This window comes from Danio rerio, chromosome 18, assembly GCF_049306965.1.
Source record: "Danio rerio strain Tuebingen ecotype United States chromosome 18, GRCz12tu, whole genome shotgun sequence".
Taxonomy (NCBI): Eukaryota; Metazoa; Chordata; class Actinopteri; order Cypriniformes; family Danionidae; genus Danio; species Danio rerio.
The window spans coordinates 53,695,001-53,715,000 of NC_133193.1; the positions used below are offsets into that span (position 1 = coordinate 53,695,001).

A 20,000-nucleotide genomic window follows, 5' to 3' on the forward strand; every position below is an offset into this window, starting at 1 on the left:
TAAAAGTGCTGTTTTCAACAATATTAATCATAATAGTGTTAATAACTGATCTCTCATAACTGATTTATTTTCTCTGCCATGATGACAGTAAATAATATTAGACTAGATATTCTTCAAGACACTAGTGTACAGCTTAAAGTGACATGTAAAGGCTTCACTGGGTTAATTAGGTTATTAGAAAATAACTAGGATATGACAATCAGGCAGGTTATTGGACAGTGGTTTGTTCTGTAGACAGTCTAGAAAAATAATCTTGAAGGGGATAAAAATAATTCACAAGCACTGGTTCGGTTTTACACACACAATATTATCTTTATTCTGGGATTCCCACTCTTAAGTAATATACTGACTTATCATTTAAATAGTAACTTTTACAAGGTAACAGTAGACAAATTAATAATAAAAAAAAGTAAACCACTTTTATTGCAGTAAAAAAAAAAAGACTTTCATTAGAAGAACTAAATATTATAAATATTATAAACGTCCTTGCTCTGTTAAACACAATTTGGGAAATATTTAAATAATTTAAAACATGATTTTATTTAATATTAATTCAATGTTTAATCATTTTAATATTTATTCTAAAATGTAGTATTCTAGAATAAATATATTTTTTGTTCTAAAATAAAAATACTATTTGAAACAATAAAATGTTTTTAATTTAATAATCATTCAAATTTGCATATTTATTCTGAAATGTATTATAAAGTCTTTTTAAACTATCAAAATATTTTATTGCTATTTTAGAATAAATAATCATTTTAATATAATGATTTCATCATCTAAATAATAATAAAAGTTTTGACATTTGGGTGGCGCGGTGGATAGCACCGTCTCGAACCAGCGACCTTCTAGCTGTGATTCTAATTTCATGGAGACTTGTGGAGCTGGAAGAGCTGATGTGGAAGAAGTGTGTGTGTGAGAGAGAGAGAGAGAGAGAGAGAGAGAGAGAGAGAGGTCATAAACCTGTGTGTGTGTGTGAAGATAAGCCCTCTGGCATTTCTGTCTCTGAAGTGGCGTCTTTGAGCTCCATGAAAGCACCAGGAGGCTATTGTGTGTGTTTGTGTGTGTGTGTGTGTGTGTGTGTGTGTGTGTGTGTGTGTGTGTGTGTGTGTGGCTAAAAGTGTGTGTCTATATCTGTGTGTGTATAGGTGTGTGTCTTTGTGATTGTGTGTGGTTGTGTGTGTATCTGTCTCTGTGTGCGCCCCAGTGTGTTTCTTGGTATGTGTCCGTCTGTGTGTGCATGTGTGTGTGTCTGTGTGTCTGTCTGTCTTTCTGTGCATATCCGTGTACGTGTTTTTGTGACATATCAGGACAAAGATCTGTATAATGACATGGGTATGACACAGGTATTACAAAACTGAGCTGAAATATAAGGACATTGGTGACGTCCTCATTTCTCCAAAAGCTTATAAATCACACAGGATGAGTTTAATGAGAGAGTAAAGCTGCACACAGTCTCCGGTGATGGTTGGGTTTAGGGGTGGGGTGAGGGCAATACAATATACGCTTTGGACAGTATAAAATGAATGGAGGCCTATGTAATGTCCCTACTTTTCACAAAAACAAACATGTGTGTTTGAGAGTGTGTGTGTGTGTGTGTTATAGATTATAGATGTGTATTATATTATCTCTCACTAAGTGTTTAAAACGAGACACAAACTCTCATTCTTTCACACTGACTAACAGCTCTTAAACGCATCTCTTCACGATCTTAAACAGAAACACACACACACACACACACACACACACACCCTTTTTAATTGAGATCTGCGTGTGTGTTTGACAGATGCTTTCATCATTAGAGACTTTACAGCGCTCTCCTACCATTTTCAGTGTGAGAGCTTTACTTCTTCATTCTGCTCGCTGAAAGCTGCCGGGTCGCCATACATGTAAATCACAGAGCTATAAATGATGCACTGTTTAAGCATTTATCAGACGCTTTTAATATACACTACTGACAAAAGAGGAGCAGGAGAGAGACCAACATATCTGTCAGAGAGACCAACATATCCACACCATGCAGGATTCATTACATGCTTATATTCATTTACCTTCAGCTTAGTCCCTTTATTAATCAGGGGTCGCCACAGTGGAATGAACTGCCAACTTTTCCAGCATATATTTAAGACAGTGGATGCACTTCCAGCTGCAACCCAGTACTGGGAAACACCCATACACACTTATACACTACAGCCAGTGTAGTAGTTGATCAGTTCCCCTATAGTGCATGTGTTTGGACTGTGGGGGAAACCGGAGCACCCGGAGGAAACCCACACCAACACGGGGAGAACATGCAAACTCAGAAACACCAACTGACCCAGCCGGGATTCGAACCAGCGACCTTCTTACAGTGAGGCCCATCCCTTTACATTCAAACACAAGAAACATCCTAATTTAAGTACTCCTAATTTAAATATGTAAATACATTCCAGGAAAGGGGCGGAGCATGGACGAGCTGAGTTAGTAGTGTGTGGTAATAAAGTTTCATATATCTAATACAATGGTACACAAGTCACTTCTTACCCATCTCTTAACATTCAAACACAAGCGGCATCATGTCAGCGTGTGTGTTTGTGTAACTGTGTGTGTATTTGACACAACAAAGGGTTGTAAAACTCAAACAAAACATGTGTATCGTGCAGAAATCTGTATATGAGCAGTTTTAAACGGATGTTTTGTTCATAAGAGTCGCATGCTGAGAAGGCTCCGCCCTCTTCTGGAAAGGGGGGCGGGGAAGAGCAGGTCATTTGCATTTAAAGAGACACGCATATTCAGAAATGGGCATACAGCATGATCTAAAGAACAATTAATGAAGTATTCTGATCTGAAACTTCACAGACACAATCTGAGGACTCCAGAGAGTGATATCAGACTTATTTATTTAATAAATCTGCCCTAATTCCTCTTCTACTCTACTTTCTTCACTAATCTCATTGTATATTGCTCATACTGTTGCTCTGATGAATTCCTGCTGCTCCTCATTTGTAAGCGGCCGTGGATTAAAGCGTCTGCTAAAGTCATGAGTGTAAACGTAGAGAGTGATCAAACAGCTTCTATCAGCATCTGAAGGTGCTGCAGTTTCCAAGCTCTTTCATAGGAAGCACACACACACACACACACACACACACACACACACACACACACACACACACACACACACACACACACACACACTCAGTCAAAAGCAAAAGTTAATCTCTACACACATATGCGTACATCCGCGCACACTCACACACTCTCGCCCTCATCAGTCTCTCTCCGCCTGTGTGTGAGAATGCAGCAGATAAGCAGATGACTAATTAGGTGACACTCTAGTGCACAACCCTACAGTGACCTACACTAGCACACATCAGCATCCTCACTGATAAATGCTGGAGTGAACACACACACACACACACACACACACACTTGCATATCCACATGAACAAAAATACAAGCACACATACTAGAACACACACAAGTGTACACTCAAAAGTACACACACACTTTTCAGCTACACACACACTGACTAGTTCCTCAGGTACATGTGTGCATGTGCATGTGTGTTCGTTTTTATCCAAATCAAGATTGATGAAACAGAAACATCACTGCAGTAATAACTGAAGCTGTGTGTGTGTGTGTGTGTGTGTGTGTGTGTGTGTGTGTGTGTGTGTGTGTGTGTTAAATGCAGTTTTCTCAGCTCACACTGCATTTATCCTCATCAAGCATCTGCATTTCACAAGCTGACAGACCAACACCGAATCTGAAAATTAAACCAAATCCGCATCACAGAAAGGGCAGGAGCAGAAAGAGGAGCAGAAAGAGGAGCGGGAATATGATGATCAAATATAATGATCAATACTGGAGTCTGTAATATAATATCAATATGCTTGCTGATCTACTGTGCATCTTAAAAGTAGTCCAACTCTGCATGAAAATCACATACTTGGCAACCCGGCCTCTCCCTCCATCACACAGCCTGCACTTATGAGCGTTTCTCTGACGTCGTGACCTCAGGATGACCTCTTGAGCTTCAGCATCACAGGTCAAACACTGAGACTGACTCCAGACTGTCTGTACAGTGACTGACGCTCAGTGAAGATCTCTTTTCTTCAGGAGACAGACAGAAAAGTGAGATTTATTCTGAGCGGATCTGATTCCTGACAGAAGGAAAGCGTCAAGGAAAGCTTTATCTCCACTGCAGCACACTGGCGGAGAGGGAAAAACTGGGACAGACACATGTGGGAAATAATACAGAGTCTGAAAAGTGCGTCTGTCTGACTGACAACAAAGAGCCGAGAGAGAAAAGACTGACCTTCATCATTATGAATGAGCCGGGTTCATTAATTATCACCATTAAACACACATTAATGCATAACACACAAGAATATTACAGGTTAAACGAAGCTTCTGCTCCACTGAAAGCATGTTAGACGAGTTCTCTGCTTCATTTCTATTGTTTTTGCATGTGCAGACTCATTTATAAGTGCTTGTTTTCGGATTCTTGCTGTTATCATAGAAAATAAATGAGCTTATATGAAGTGGAAGACTGCACAGGCTTATTTTGCTTTTCATTTCATTCATTCATTCATTCATTCTCCTTCGGCTTAGTAGCAGGACACATAGGTGTGAGTGTGTGTGTGTGTGTTAGCCACAGTACCTGTGGAGGATCTACAGATGTGTGTGTCTCTCCGGGATGCTCCTCTGCTAGAGTCCTCATCACTAATGCAGTCATAACAGAGCAGAGCTGTTCTCACACACACACACACACACACACACACACACACACACACACACACACACACACACACACACACACACACACACACACACACACACACACACACACATACACATACACATACACATACACATACACACACACACGCACACACACAATCAAACATAAACAAACACATAAACATACATGCACAAATGCACGTACATACAAGCAAACACACACATACACACATACACAAACAAATACAAACCAACACACACATAAATAAACACACACACACACACACACACACACATTAACACACATACGCAAGAGAGGAGGAGACACCTTTCAACTGATGCACAAACCAACGCAACGAAATCTATCTGATGGATAATAATAATAATAATAATAAATAAATAAATAAATAAATAAACTCTTCTGAACAGCCGTGTTTAGTTAAGCCTGAGTCAGTCTTGAGGCGCTACGGAAGCTCATTTCCCCACAGAATAAATAGAAATATGTAAATAAATGTAAATTTTTATCTCAAATTTCAGAATTTAGGTCTCATAATTTAGCTTTTGTTAGGCTGGAAAGCTGAAAAAACTCTGAATCTTGAAACAAAATATTAAATTCTGAGAAAATAAAATTAATAAAATAAAATTAAAATGAGGTCAAATTGTTGTATTTTATATATTTTATTTTATATATTATTTTATTTTAATTTTCATTTAATTAGATTTCTTTTATTTGGTACATTCTTTGTTCATTAATTTAATTTAATTTAATTTAATTTAATTTAATTTAATTTAATTTAATTTAATTTAATTTAATTTAATTTAATTTAATTTAATTTAATTTCTGAGGAAGAAACAAGCTTCGCTGAGTCCTGGAGCAGACCCTTCAGCAGACCCAGAACCCCCATCAGTGTCAAACACACAAACACATCCTCCAGAACCAGCAGACAGAGACAGAAATCCACAGCCTTCCATGCATAAACACACACACACACACACAAATAGAGCCGTCAGTCAAGTCCCCCTCACACACTCAGCATCCAGAGAGAACCATAAGCAGGAAAACTCCCAGAATTCCCATGAACAGGTGGAAACACAACCCCGAGAACACCTGCAGCGTATTAAAATCAGCACATTCACACACTCAAGCTGATTTGCAATGAAAATGTTTGAGCGATTAGGTTACGACCTATTTAGAGCTCCATAAACAGCCAAAAGCACGAGTCAAAATATGATTATTTCAAGCATTTAGAGGGAAAAAAGGAACTTTCACTAAATGTAACCAATAGAAAGCAGATGACTATATATTACCAATAAAGAGCAGATGAAGTGAGAGTAAGTCCTAGTTTACAGTATATCACTGATGGCACACTCTCAATTGAAAGAGCACATCAGGTTAATGAGAACACTGCAGTGGTCATATATATATATATATATATATATATATATATATATATATATATATATATATATATATATATATATATATATATATATATATACACATAACATAAAATAATAAAACAAAAACAAAAATAAGATAAAAGCAATGCAATAAAATAAAATGTAATAAAAAAAAAAATTTACATTAACCCAAATAAAAATTAAAAATAAAAATGAAAGCAATGCAATGCAATAAAATAAAAGCAATGCAATTAAATTTAATTAAATTAAAAATTTATAAAAATTTAATTTAGAAAAATTATTTTAAAATTCTAAAATAAAAATTAAATAAAATTAAAGCAACGCAGTAAAATAAGAGCAATGCAATAAAATAAAAATACAAAAAAAAAAAAATTAATAGAAATACAAAACAACACTTGAACTTAGCTGATATTATCAAACACAAAACAAAATATTAATTATTTATTACTAATTATAATACTTATAATAATATTAATATTAATATTAATAATAATAATTATTATTATTATTATTGTTATTGTTATTATTAATAATAATAATAATAATAAAATCAATAAACAACGTGTTATATAAAAATAAAAATAATAATACTTTTACATAATATAAAACAATAAAATGAAATAATTTAATTTTACAAATGTTACAATTTTAATTAACAAAAAAAACATGCATTCTACTTAACTTTACTGCAATCCTGCATGTTTGCTTTTATAAAAGTAAGAGCTCACCACAATATATTGATCTTTCCCTGCTGGCTCGGTCTTCATTTAATTGGATTAGTGATGCAACAAAATTAGCATGAGCTTGTGTTTCTGAGCTCCTGCCTTTACATGCATAATAAAAAGTTATTTGCTGGCATCAAGGGTTCCCTGAATAACTTTCAAAAAGCTTTTTCATAGCACATAAGTGGAGTCTTAAAACATTCTTTATGCTAAGGAGAAATCGTTCCTTTAGGAACTGTTTACTGGAAGGTTATTAGGGGAACCGCAAATGGTTCTTCTATTGCATCACTGCAGATAGATGCAGCATCAATGACTGCACAGCTGGAAACAGCGTCATTTAATTAATCATGTTGCTGCTAAATGCCATGAAGGGATTTGAGTGAATCAGTAAAACTATTTTTACATGAATGAACTACACAGACTGATTTATTAAATGATTCTAATATTCGAGCACTACAACACTGGGGGGAAAATAGCTCATTAGTGGAAACCTTACTGCATTTTGCAGCCCAGGATCATTGTGCAAACGTGCCTTAGCCTACATTTTTACCAAACTGAAAATACATTACTCCAGATACGTTTTGTTGTACGTTTTAATGCGAATCCACCAGAGGGCGCTGAATACATTGCGAATCTGAAACCTGCTACCTAGGGTGCATTTGGCTGTACTACTGAGCTAAACCCAACCAATAGTGTTTTTTTAAAGCAGATGTAAGAGAAAAATGCACTGCAACCACATAGTTTTACCTTGATTTTACACTGCCTTTATCAATTTTGTGGAATCATGCAGACTCGAACCTGATCGCTCTGCAGCCCGAACACAACACCGTGCAAAGTGAGAAAACTGACCAACCAGAAAAGAGCTCATATGGAGACAGATAAGAGACGCAAGCCTGTTCATTAATAATCATAGACTGCTTTAAGTTGATTTGTGCTGTTTATTTGGTGTTGTGTAAAAAACTGCATGAAAAAATCTAAAATATGTCCCTGTAAATATCATATTAACAGTATATACATGACAAAGAAGCAAAAGCTGACGTCGTCATTCTGCCCCCTAGTGTTCATTTTACATACAAACTCCAGACAAACATATGTTCAAGTACACTTTTGCAAAAAAATTGCATTAATTTCTTGTTTATCGTTATTCTTTATTTCATATATTAATTATTTTGCCATGCATTTTTTATTTTGTGAAAGGAACATAAGTTGTTATCATCATTCTGCCCCCTAGTGTTTACTTTTTCTTAAACTGGTGTCAAACAAATTTTGAAACTTCCCAAAAAAGCTGCATGCATTTAATGATTTTTTTTTATCTATTCACCCTTTAAGTTGTTTTGTGCTGTTAATTTAATGTCATGCAAAGAATTGCATGGAAATAATCCTTTAATCATCCTTTAATAATGTCCCCGTAATATCATTAGTGTGGAAGGAAGCAAAAGTTGTTGTCCGCATACTGCCCTCTAGTGTTCACTTCACATACAAACTACAGTCAAACGTATGTTGAAGTACTTTCAGTAGTTTCACAAAAATGTAGGCTGAAGCACGTATATTCACAAATGCCTTGCAGACCAGACAGACGAGATCAATTCTGAAATATACAGTAAAGTTAGTAGCATCAGTAATTTTAGTAAGCTCATCCTCACCATCACCAACAGAAGCAGCACAGGACTAAATCTGACAGAGGGACTGTTCAGTGACTATAAAAACATTACATAATATGATATTTGATGACATATGAATATAATATATATTAAAAATATATATATAGAGGCCACTAGAAAAATGAAATCTCTCACACGCACAACTCCAAATTATTCACCCTCTTGTGAAATTTCTGTCAAGTATTTCCCAAATGATGTTGAACAGATTTCTCTCAGTGTTTCCTCTAATATTTGTTTGTCTGGAGAAAGTCTTGTTTGTTTTATTTGGGCTAGAATAAAAGCAGTTCTTTAGTTTTAAAGCTATTTTAAGCTCAATATTATTGGCCCCTTCAGCAATATTAGTGTTGGGTTGTCTCCAGAACAAACCACTGTTATACAATGACTTGCCTAAATATAAAAGCAATTAAATTAAATTAAATTAAATCTTAAATTAAATTTAAAAAATATATAATAATTTAATTAAAAAACTATATAAATAAAATAAATAAAAATAAAATAAAATAAAAGCAATGCAATAAAATAAGATGCACTAAAATAAAATAAAATTAAATTAAAAGCAAAGCAATAAAATAAAATAAAAATACAAAAATACACATTTTTTCTAATAGAAATACAAAAAACAAAACAAAAGCACTTGAGAACTTAGCTGATATTATCAAACACAAAATAAAACAATGATTTATTATTAATTATAATACTAGTAATAATAATAATAATAATAATAATAATAATAATAATTACCCTCACTTTACCCTGATTACCCTAGTGAAGCCTTTCCATGTCACTTTAAGCTGAATACTAGTGTCTTGAAGAATATCTAGTCTAATATTATGTGCTGTCATCATGGAGAAGAGGAAACACATCAGTTATTAGAGATGAGTTATGAACACTGTTATGATTAGAAATGTGTTGGAGAATTCTTCTTTAAGTAACACTTGGGAAATGAATTAAAAGAGTTCTCATTTCACAGGGAGGTGAATATTTTAGACTTCAGCTGTGTGTTACGTAATGAAAAGTGTGTAACCTGCGAACGCCTTGGAGATGCGCTCCTTCTTCCACTCCCAAGGCTGGTCGTACTCCTCCGGCGGCCGCTCGTCATCCTGCGGTAATCGACTTTCCCGTGAACACAATCCTGCGTCCGCTTCGCCTCCGTTTTCCTCGTACGGAGTGTCGTATAATGGGAGCTGCCGGACAGGACCGTCTTTAGGAGCACGCCCGCCTCGAATTTCTGCAAAGCCAAGAAAGAAGACGACTGCGTTAATATGTGTGTGCTGTTGTTGGGTGTGTGTGTGTTTTCATCCACTCGGATTTTAAGTCTTAATTTGGCCTCAGCTTTCTCTGTGCTTCAGCAAATGTGATGATTTGTGCTGAAGAATCTTATTTAGAAATGCGTTGACAGTTTTCAAACACTCAACACATTGACTCCTCTTCATTATGTTGCTGCTGTTTTTGCCCCATTGACTTCCATTATAATCACAGTTATTGATTGCAAAGGCATGACAGCAGATAAACATGCATTGTTAAGGCTTTCCCTGTTGGAAAGAGCGACAATTTGTCATTTTTAATGTCGATTAACAGTTGCTGTGCAAAAAAAGCTTAGTATATTGGTTTATGTATAGGCTTAAAGGTTTTTATATGGAGTTATATAGGACCTAGCGTGTGTGTGTACGTGTTTTTGTGACATATCAGGACACAGATCTGTATAATGACATGGGTATGACACTAGTATTACAAAACTGAGCTGAAATATAAGGACATTGGTGACGTCCTCATTTCTTAAAAAGCTTATAAATCACACAGGATGAGTTTAATGAGAGAGTAAAGCTGCACACAGTCTCCTGTGATGGTTGGGTTTAGGGGTGGGGTGAGGTGAGGGCAATACAATATACGCTTTGGACAGTATAAAATGAATGGAAACCTATGCAATGTCCCCACTTTTCACTAAAACAAATGTGTGTGTGTGTGTGTGTGTGTGTGTGTGTGTGTGTGTGTGTGTGTGTGTGTGTAAGGATGCATGTGTGTTTCTGCACTGGTTCCAGCATGTAGACATCATAATGATGATTACCCACATCTAGTGGAACTGAATCCAGCCGAAAAACTCCTGCCCTTTCACCTGTCACGCCTGCAGACACTCAGGGGTCAAAGGTCAAACGGCAGCCCGCTATTCACACACACACGTTCCCCTCCAGGTGTCAGATGTTTGTGTGTGTGTGTGTGTGTGGTCTGTAGATTTGTGTGTGTGGTCTGCTGATTTATAGTTATGCTCTGAAACGACACACTAATACAACTGCAATATGCCTTTAGAGGTTGCTGAATGCTTGGTTCTGATTGGCTAATGATCACACATGCTTGGTTCTGATTGGCTGATGATCACCATTTTCAGATTAAGGCACAGCTGAAGAAGTCCCGGCAGGTTCTGAGCGCATTACAGCCTCATATCACTCCACTGAATGATTTATTTCACAACTACAAGCAGAATAATGAGCTGAGGTCTGTTGAATTATTAGAAAATTGTAACAACATAATATATTAAATTAGTATATTAATATAAGTAATATACATTATGTTAGGGATAAGTACATCCAGGCGGTTGTATCACAGAATAAAGCCTGACAGGGTTATCAGCAACTGTTGTATAAGATTAAAGAGTTTATTCTGAGAAAACAACCCTCTGGATGTACTTTATGCTGCTTAATACACAGCTACTGGTCAAAGAATATACAAAGTATAACCGTAATACTTTATTATTCTTGAATTAAACACAAAAGCTGACAGAAATGAAAACAGCTGATGGAGTATACACTAACCTGCGCATTATTCAGACACTAGAAGGAGACACACAGACAGAATCAGCTGATGGAGTATACACTAACCTGCACATTATTCAGACACTAGATGGAGACAGTCAGAAACAGCTGATGGAGTATACACTAACCTGCGCATTATTCAGACACTAGATGGAGACACACAGTCAAAAACAGCTGATGGAGTATACACTAACCTGCACATTATTCAGACACTAGATGGAGACAGTCAGAAACAGCTGATGGAGTATACACTAACCTGCGCATTATTCAGACACTAGATGGAGACACACAGTCAGAAACAGCTGATGGAGTATACACTAACCTGCACATTATTCAGACACTAGATGGAGACACACAGACAGAAACAGCTGATGGAGTATACACTAACCTGCACATTATTCAGACACTAGATGGAGACACACAGACAGAAACAGCTGATGGAGTATACACTAACCTGCGCATTATTCAGACACTAGAAGGAGACACACAGACAGAATCAGCTGATGGAGTATACACTAACCTGCACATTATTCAGACACTAGATAAAGACAGTCAGAAACAGCTGATGGAGTATACACTAACCTGCGCATTATTCAGACACTAGATGGAGACACACAGTCAGAAACAGCTGATGGAGTATACACTAACCTGCACATTATTCAGACACTAGATGGAGACACACAGACAGAAACAGCTGATGGAGTATACACTAACCTGCGCATTATTCAGACACTAGATGGAGACAGTCAGAAACAGCTGATGGAGTATACACTAACCTGCGCATTATTCAGACACTAGATGGAGACAAACAGTCAGAAACAGCTGATGGAGTATACACTAACCTGCACATTATTCAGACACTAGATGGAGACACACAGACAGAAACAGCTGATGGAGTATACACTAACCTGCACATTATTCAGACACTAGATGGAGACACACAGTTTTAAGGAGAAACTCACTTTGTTTTGATTTATTATTTCTGAAAACAAGACTATATTTAGTGCTCTGATTTAAGAGTTTGTAGATATGTGGACAATAAACAAGACACAAACTCAAGCATTATTGGCAGTGTGTGTGGTGTGTTTATCTGAACATGAAGTCCTCCAGTGATGAACTCTGCAACTTTCACAAATGAAGACGTCAGATTGGTATTAAAGTCACAGCTTGTGCGGCTGTAAGTACATGTTCAGCGTTTACATTCTGCAGATTTCTCTTTATTCTGCCCGCTCTCACCTCTGCTTCACCTCAGAGACACACACACACACACACACACACACACACACACACACCGAAACAACTTAATCCTCTAAGAGGCAGAAAATAAGATGTTCCTGCCTGGGGAATTTAAAAAAGACGCTCGATGCGAGTCAAATCCTCCAGCACAGAAATTCTGCAGTGTGTGTGTGTGTGTGTGTGTGTGTGTGTGTGTGTGTGTGTGTGTGTATGAGAGAGAGAGAAAGTGTCAGTATGTGTGTTATGGTCATGTGTGTGTGTGTTTGTTTGTTTGTGCAAATATGCATGTGTGTGTACATGTGTGTGTTTGTGTTTCAATGTATGCGTGCATGTGTGTGTGTGCATACATGCAAACGTGTTTATTTGTGTGTTTGTTTGCGAGTGTGCGCATGAGTGTGTGTGTGCAAATGTGTTTATTTGTGTGTATGTGAGTGAACACGTGTGTGTTTGTGTGCATTTGTTTGTGCACATGTGTATGTTTGTGTGTATGCGTGCATGAGTGTGTGAATGCAAATGTGTTCATTTGTGTGCATGAGTTTGTGTGTATGCAAGTTTGTGAATGTGTGTTTGTGCGCATACGAAATGTGTTTGTGCATGTTTGCTTGTGTGCATGTGTGTGTGAGTGCATGCGTTTGTTCATCTGTGTGAGTGTCCGAGCGTGAGCATGTGTATGAATATCTGTGTGCTGCAGAATGGCTGAGTGTGTGTGTGTGTCCGTGTGTGTGTGTGTGCGTGTGTGTGTTATCGGTATGAACACACACATGAGCTGATCCATTGGGAGCTGCAGTGCTGAACTCACAGTATCTCTGACAGTCAGAGTCGCTGTATGCGTGTGTGTGTGTGTGTGTGTGTGTGTGTGTGTGTGTGTGTGTGTGTGTGTGTGTGTGTGTGTGTGTGTGTGTATCACTGTTCCCTCTGGATGAGCTCTGGACAAATGACACATGCAGACAAAAGGACTATTTTAGTCGAGCACTCAAACACACACACACACACACATCATTGTCAGAGTCCTGTGTTTCTCAGTGTACAGAGTGTGTGTGTGTGTGTGTGTGTGTGTTTGCATTATTGATTGGATTGTGTTGCAGTCTACAGAGACGAGCCTCAGTGCCATCAGTGTGTTCTCAGGTGTCGTGTTCATCTGAAGAAAGACAAGCAGTGTGTGCCATAACACAACACGATCACGACACACACTGTGCAGAGGGTCAAATCACTCACTGTACACTGCGGGACTCTATATACGTTTTAAAAAGACCATTAGTGCTTCTTAAAAGGGTCGCTCACGCAAACATGACAATTCTACCATCACTTAATCACTCTCTACTTGACTTACTTCTGTTAAACAATGAAGAAGATATTTTGAAGAATGCTGAAAACCGGTAACCATTGACCCCCACAGTGTTTGTTTTTCGCATCGGGGCTTGTGGATTTGCTCTTCAGTGTTTGGACTTTCAGCAGTGAAATTTAAACCACACTGAACTGAACTAAACTGAGCTCCAACTCTGAAATCTGGACTTTACTAGAGCTATGTGAAGCTGCTTAAACACAATCGACATTGTGAACGTGCTGTAGAAATACACATAAGCTGAATTAACTGAATTTTCCTACTATGGAAGACACTGGTTACCAGCATTCTTCAAACTATCTTCTTTTTTTGTACAACGGGTTTAGAAGCACGTGAGGATGAGTAGTGTGTGTGTGTGTGTGTGTGTGTGTGTGTGTGGTCAGTGGTCGGACAGCAGCATTGATTTCAGCCAGGACCAAACAGCATTACACCTCGTTAGAAGCTGCATGAAGGCTCATTAGGCCAGATTAATGAGATTCTGTCTGAAACACAGCAGAGCTTCACCACTGCACACACACACACACACACACACACACACACACACACACACACACACAACTGATCAAATCAAACATGATCACACACAACAGTTCTGACCTTGCCTTTGTGTGTTTTTACACAAGGACAACAGTTGCACCGATCATCAGGCGACTCTCTCCAATACTCTCACCAGAACACCAGATATCAAATATGCAGATTCTAACGCTTAGTCCCTTATATATTATGGGTTAACACAGCGGAATGAACCGCCAACTATTCCAGCATATGTTTTACACAGCAGATGCCCTTCCAGCTGCAACCCAGTACTGGAAAACACCCATATACACTCATTCACACACACACACTCATACACTACGGCCAGTGTAGTTGATCAGTTCCCCTATAGCGCATGTGTTTGGACTGTGGGGGAAACCGGAGCACCCGGAGGAAACCCACACCAACACGGGGAGAACATGCAAACTCCACACAGAAACACCAACTGACCCAGCCGGGACTCAAACCAGCAACCTTCTTGCTGTGAGGCCACAGTACTGACCACTGAGCCACCGTGCCGCCCATACAAAAACACTGTACTTTGAAATCAATTAATATTCTGTTAACTAATCCAGAAAAACTGCATGATGTGTTATGGGGGAACTCATTATAACACACACACACACACAGACACACACACACACACAGACACACAAACACAAACACAAACACACACACAAACACAAACACAAACACACACACACACTCACAGCAGTCTTTGAAGATAAAACTGGAGCTCAGTGCATTCAGAGTTCAGCCAATGCTGGAGGAAACACACACACACACACACACACACACACACACACACACACACACAGAAACAGAGCTACAGAGAGATGGCAGGTTTGATGGCTAATCTAGTGCTGGAAGAGACACACATACACGCACACAAACACACACACAGCGCTGGAGGAGACACGTGGATGAAGCAGTGATGAATGAACACTCGACCCCGTCCTGCTGAGGGTCAACAGCCCATTAGAGCTGACACACACACACACACACACACACACACACACTCACACCTACTGTATACCCACATATACACCTACTGTACACAAACACACGCACATCCACTACACACACACCATAACCTCATAAAACACATAGAAACATGTGCGCGCACACCACACAGAAACACAAAACATACACAACACAGAAAAACACACACAAAACACACAACATCACACACTAAAGAACACACTGCTTCACAACACTTTTTGTTTGTTTGTTGTGTGTGTTTCATTCTCCGCTGCTGCAGTACAGTAGTGATTGATCTGCAGAGACAAACAGCAGCTCTGATCCTCCAGCAGCTGCAAACACACACACACACACACACACACACACAGCTCATCAGAGTGTCAGAATGAGAGCAGATTGTAAATGTGTGTTGACTCGTGTGAGTGCTGATAAAGCCATTTTCCTCCAACAGAAGATCCGTATGTGTGTGTGTGTGTGTGTGTGTGTGTGTGTGTGTGTGTGTGTGTGTGTTTGTGTGTGTGTTTGCTTATTAAGCTCTTATCTGATAATCTGCTAAACGCTTTACACAACAATACTTAAAGCGCACAGAAAACACACTATCCATTCAGAAAACTGCAGCACAACACACACACACACACACACACACACACACACACACACACACACACACACACACACACACACACACACACACACAGCCAGAACAATACTGTATATTAGGCCTGGTGACACGGTGGCTCAGTGGTTAGCACTGTGGCCTCACAGCAAGAAGGTCTCTGGTCTGAGCCTCAGCTGGGTCAGTTGGCATTTCTGTGTGGAGTTTGCATGTTCTCCATGTTGGCGTGTGTTTCCTCCGGGTGCTCCGGTTTCCCCCACAGTCCAAACACATGCGCTATAGGGGAACTGATCAACTACACTGGCTGTAGTGTATGAGAGTGAATGAGTGTATATGGGTGTTTCCCAGTACTGGGTTGCAGCTGGAAGGGCATCGGCTGGGTAACACATATGCTGGAATAGTTGGCGGTTCATTCCACTGTGGCAACACTTGTCGAAAGTCTAAATATTGAAAAAAATTACCCTTAAAGTCACAAAATGCCATTTTTAGCTTTGCATATTATTAATAAAATAGTGTTGACAGACTTACAGAAGAACACTTTCACAGTGTTAATATTTTTAAATATTTTTATATTTAATATAAATTAATACTTCCATGATTCTTGGCATAAATAAAAAATAATTGAGTCATGCAATGTAGTTTTGTCCATTCCCAAAAAACATCCCCATACAGACACGATCCTAGTGTTGTGCTCCAGCATTACACATCTCACAATACACAACTGGTTGCAGTATAAACAGTGTGAGCCGTTACTCCTGTGCTTCAGTGAAACTAAAAAGCTTGTTGTACATTTGTCTCCTTGTGCAGCACACTGTCAAGCACAATACTGAAATAAGCAAAGGTTAAAGTGGATAAAAGTGTCGGCGCTCTCTGCAACCGGAGCTCAGCGGCTTTGGTTTGTCATCTAATAGGCGTCAGAATTTAATGGGCGACTGAAAGCCCACAGGACCGAGTTCACACGCTTTTACTGCGATACAAAGAATTTAGCACAGTCAGCAGAACATTAAACAGCGATGTATGGCTACATAAAAGCCTGAAATAGCACAATTCCTCCGCTCAGGTTAAAGAAAGACGACAGGGGAAACAAGAGGAGGAGAGGAAAACACTCAAACATTCACTAAAACACAGCATTTAATGGAGATGCTCTCATTTTTATCATATTTACAACACATTTTGGAGCAGCTCTGCTATTAATCTTGCGTTTATTAAGCACTATCAGATTACTAACACTGCATAATGAGGTTTTGTTTGTTAAATGGGATCATGAACTTACTCAGTTTTGATTTTTATATTGTTCTCTGAGGTTCACTTGTCATGTTATTCAGATTTTTGCATAAAAACTCCCTAATGTAGAAGCAATTGATTATTTTCTGTGCTGTTTTTAGACCCTCATTAGAATGCTTCATTTGAATGGGTGCGGCCAGTATGTAGATTCAATAGTAAATGCCCACTGCTCTGATTGGCTGACACTTTTGCATATTAACTGGGATAGTTAAGTAGAAGTGGGCGTCGATATTCTATGTAGGTGGGGCTTATCCAATATATTACGTCATAGATCACTAGACCACTCTAGATTTACACTAGACCACTGCATACTAACTCTACACCACACTAGCAAACTATAAAGCACACTAAACCACTATAGATTTACACTAGACTACTGTCTTCTAACACTACACCACACTAGCAAACTATAAAGCACACTAAACCACTATAGATTTACACTAGACTACTGTCTTCTAACACTACACCACACTAGTAAACTATAAAGCACACTAAACCACTATAGATTTACACTAGACTACTGTCTTCTAACACTACACCACACTAGTAAACTATAAAGCACACTAGACAATATAACCTCGTATGTTCTAAAACTCACTAGTGGATTGTATGGTTATTATATGCCGGATGAAGGAAATTTTGCATTCTCGCTTCATGAATTCTTTAATTTTAAATGAACTCTGACCTAACATGAACAACAACTTTAATTTCAACAATCTGAACATTTATGGTAACAACAGAGCTTATTCTGAACAGAGCACAAGATGCTTATTTATGCATTTTCCTAAATCCATTTGCCTCTGAGGAGTACCGCTTTATGTAGACAGACCAGTGTCTCATGCTGAGGTGTGTTTGGTGGTTAAATGTGCGGATCAGAAGTAATGTGTGATTAGCGTATAACAGGCAACCTCACAAAGACCTCCAGCTGCGCATTTCTGCTCCATTCAGACAGAGGCAGAGAGCCTAGCGGGAGCCAGACACACACAGACCACACTACACTACACTCTAGGACAACTGCAGCACACTACACTAACTACACTAAACAAACACAGATCACACCAAACTATTCTAGACTATGCTAGACCAACAATAGACAACACTAAACCAACAGTAGACTACACCCGATTACTTTAAAGTACACTACTTCACTCTAGATTTACATTAGACCATTCTACACAACAATAAACAACACAACGACAGAGCATACTAGATCACTCTAGACCAACACTGGATCACACCAGACAAGATCAGAGCACAATAAGCTACTCTAGACCAACACTAGACAACAACAGAGCACACTAGATCACTTTAGACCAACACTAGTGCACACTAGATCACTATAAACAACAACAGAGCACACCAGATCTCTCTAGACCAAAACTAGACAACAACAGAGCACACTAGATCACTCTAGACCAACACTAGTGCACACTAGATCACTATAGACAACAACAGAGCACACTAGATCACTCTAGACCAACAACAGAGCACACTAGATCACTCTAGACCAACACTAGACAACAACAGAGCACACTAGATCACTCTAGACCAACACTTGACCAACAATAGTGCACACTAGATCACTATAGACAACAACAGAGCACAATAGATCTCTCTAGACCAACACTAGACAACAACAGAGCACACTAGATCACTCTAGACCAACACTAGACAACAACAGAGCACACTAGATCACTCTAGACCAACAATAGTGCACACTAGATCACTATAGACAACAACAGAGTGCAATAGATCTCTCTAGACCAACACTAGACAACAACAGAGCACACTAGATCACTCTAGACCAACACTAGACAACAACAGAGCACACTAGATCACTCTAGACCAACACTAGACAACAACAGAGCACACTAGATTAATCTAGACCAACACTAGACAACAACAGAGCACACTAGATCACTCTAGACCAACACTAGACAACAACCGAGCACACTAGATCACTCTAGACCAACACTAGACAACAACAGAGCACACTAGATCACTCTAGACCAACACTAGACAACAACAGAGCACACTAGATCACTCTAGACCAACACTAGACAACAACAGAGCACACTAGATCACTCTAGACCAACACTAGACAACAACCGAGCACACTAGATCACTCTAGACCAACACAAGACAACAACAGAGCACACTAGATCACTCTAGACCAACACAAGACAACAACAGAGCACACTAGATCACTCTAGACCAACACAAGACAACAACAGAGCACACTAGATTAATCTAGACCAACACTAGACAACAACAGAGCACACTAGATCACTCTAGACCAACACTAGACAACAACAGAGCACACTAGATCACTCTAGACCAACACTAGACAACAACAGAGCACACTAGATCACTCTAGACCAACACTAGACAACAACAGAGCACACTAGATTAATCTAGACCAACACTAGACAACAACAGAGCACACTAGATCACTCTAGACCAACACTAGACAACAACAGAGCACACTAGATCACTCTAGACCAACACTAGACAACAACCGAGCACACTAGATCACTCTAGACCAACACTAGACAACAACAGAGCACACTAGATCACTCTAGACCAACACTAGACAACAACCGAGCACACTAGATCACTCTAGACCAACACTAGACAACAACAGAGCACACTAGATTAATCTAGACCAACACT

The 20,000-nt window shown here is 38.7% G+C and overlaps 1 protein-coding gene across 5 annotated transcripts in view; it reads right to left on the minus strand.

Annotated features, from left to right (window-relative positions):
- The window catches only part of zgc:158464, a 111,620-nt gene that overhangs the window by 33,779 nt on the left and 57,841 nt on the right, over positions 1-20,000 (minus strand). For 3 of the 5 annotated variants that reach the window (XM_073929579.1, XM_073929577.1, XM_073929576.1), the window contains exon 3: positions 9,552-9,755. In XM_073929579.1, coding sequence (XP_073785680.1) covers positions 9,552-9,755 — 204 coding nt within the window. Of the gene's footprint in view, positions 1-4,642; positions 4,730-9,551; positions 9,756-20,000 lie in introns of all 5 variants that reach the window. The other 2 variants (XM_073929578.1, XM_073929574.1) reach the window with 1 other exon arrangement.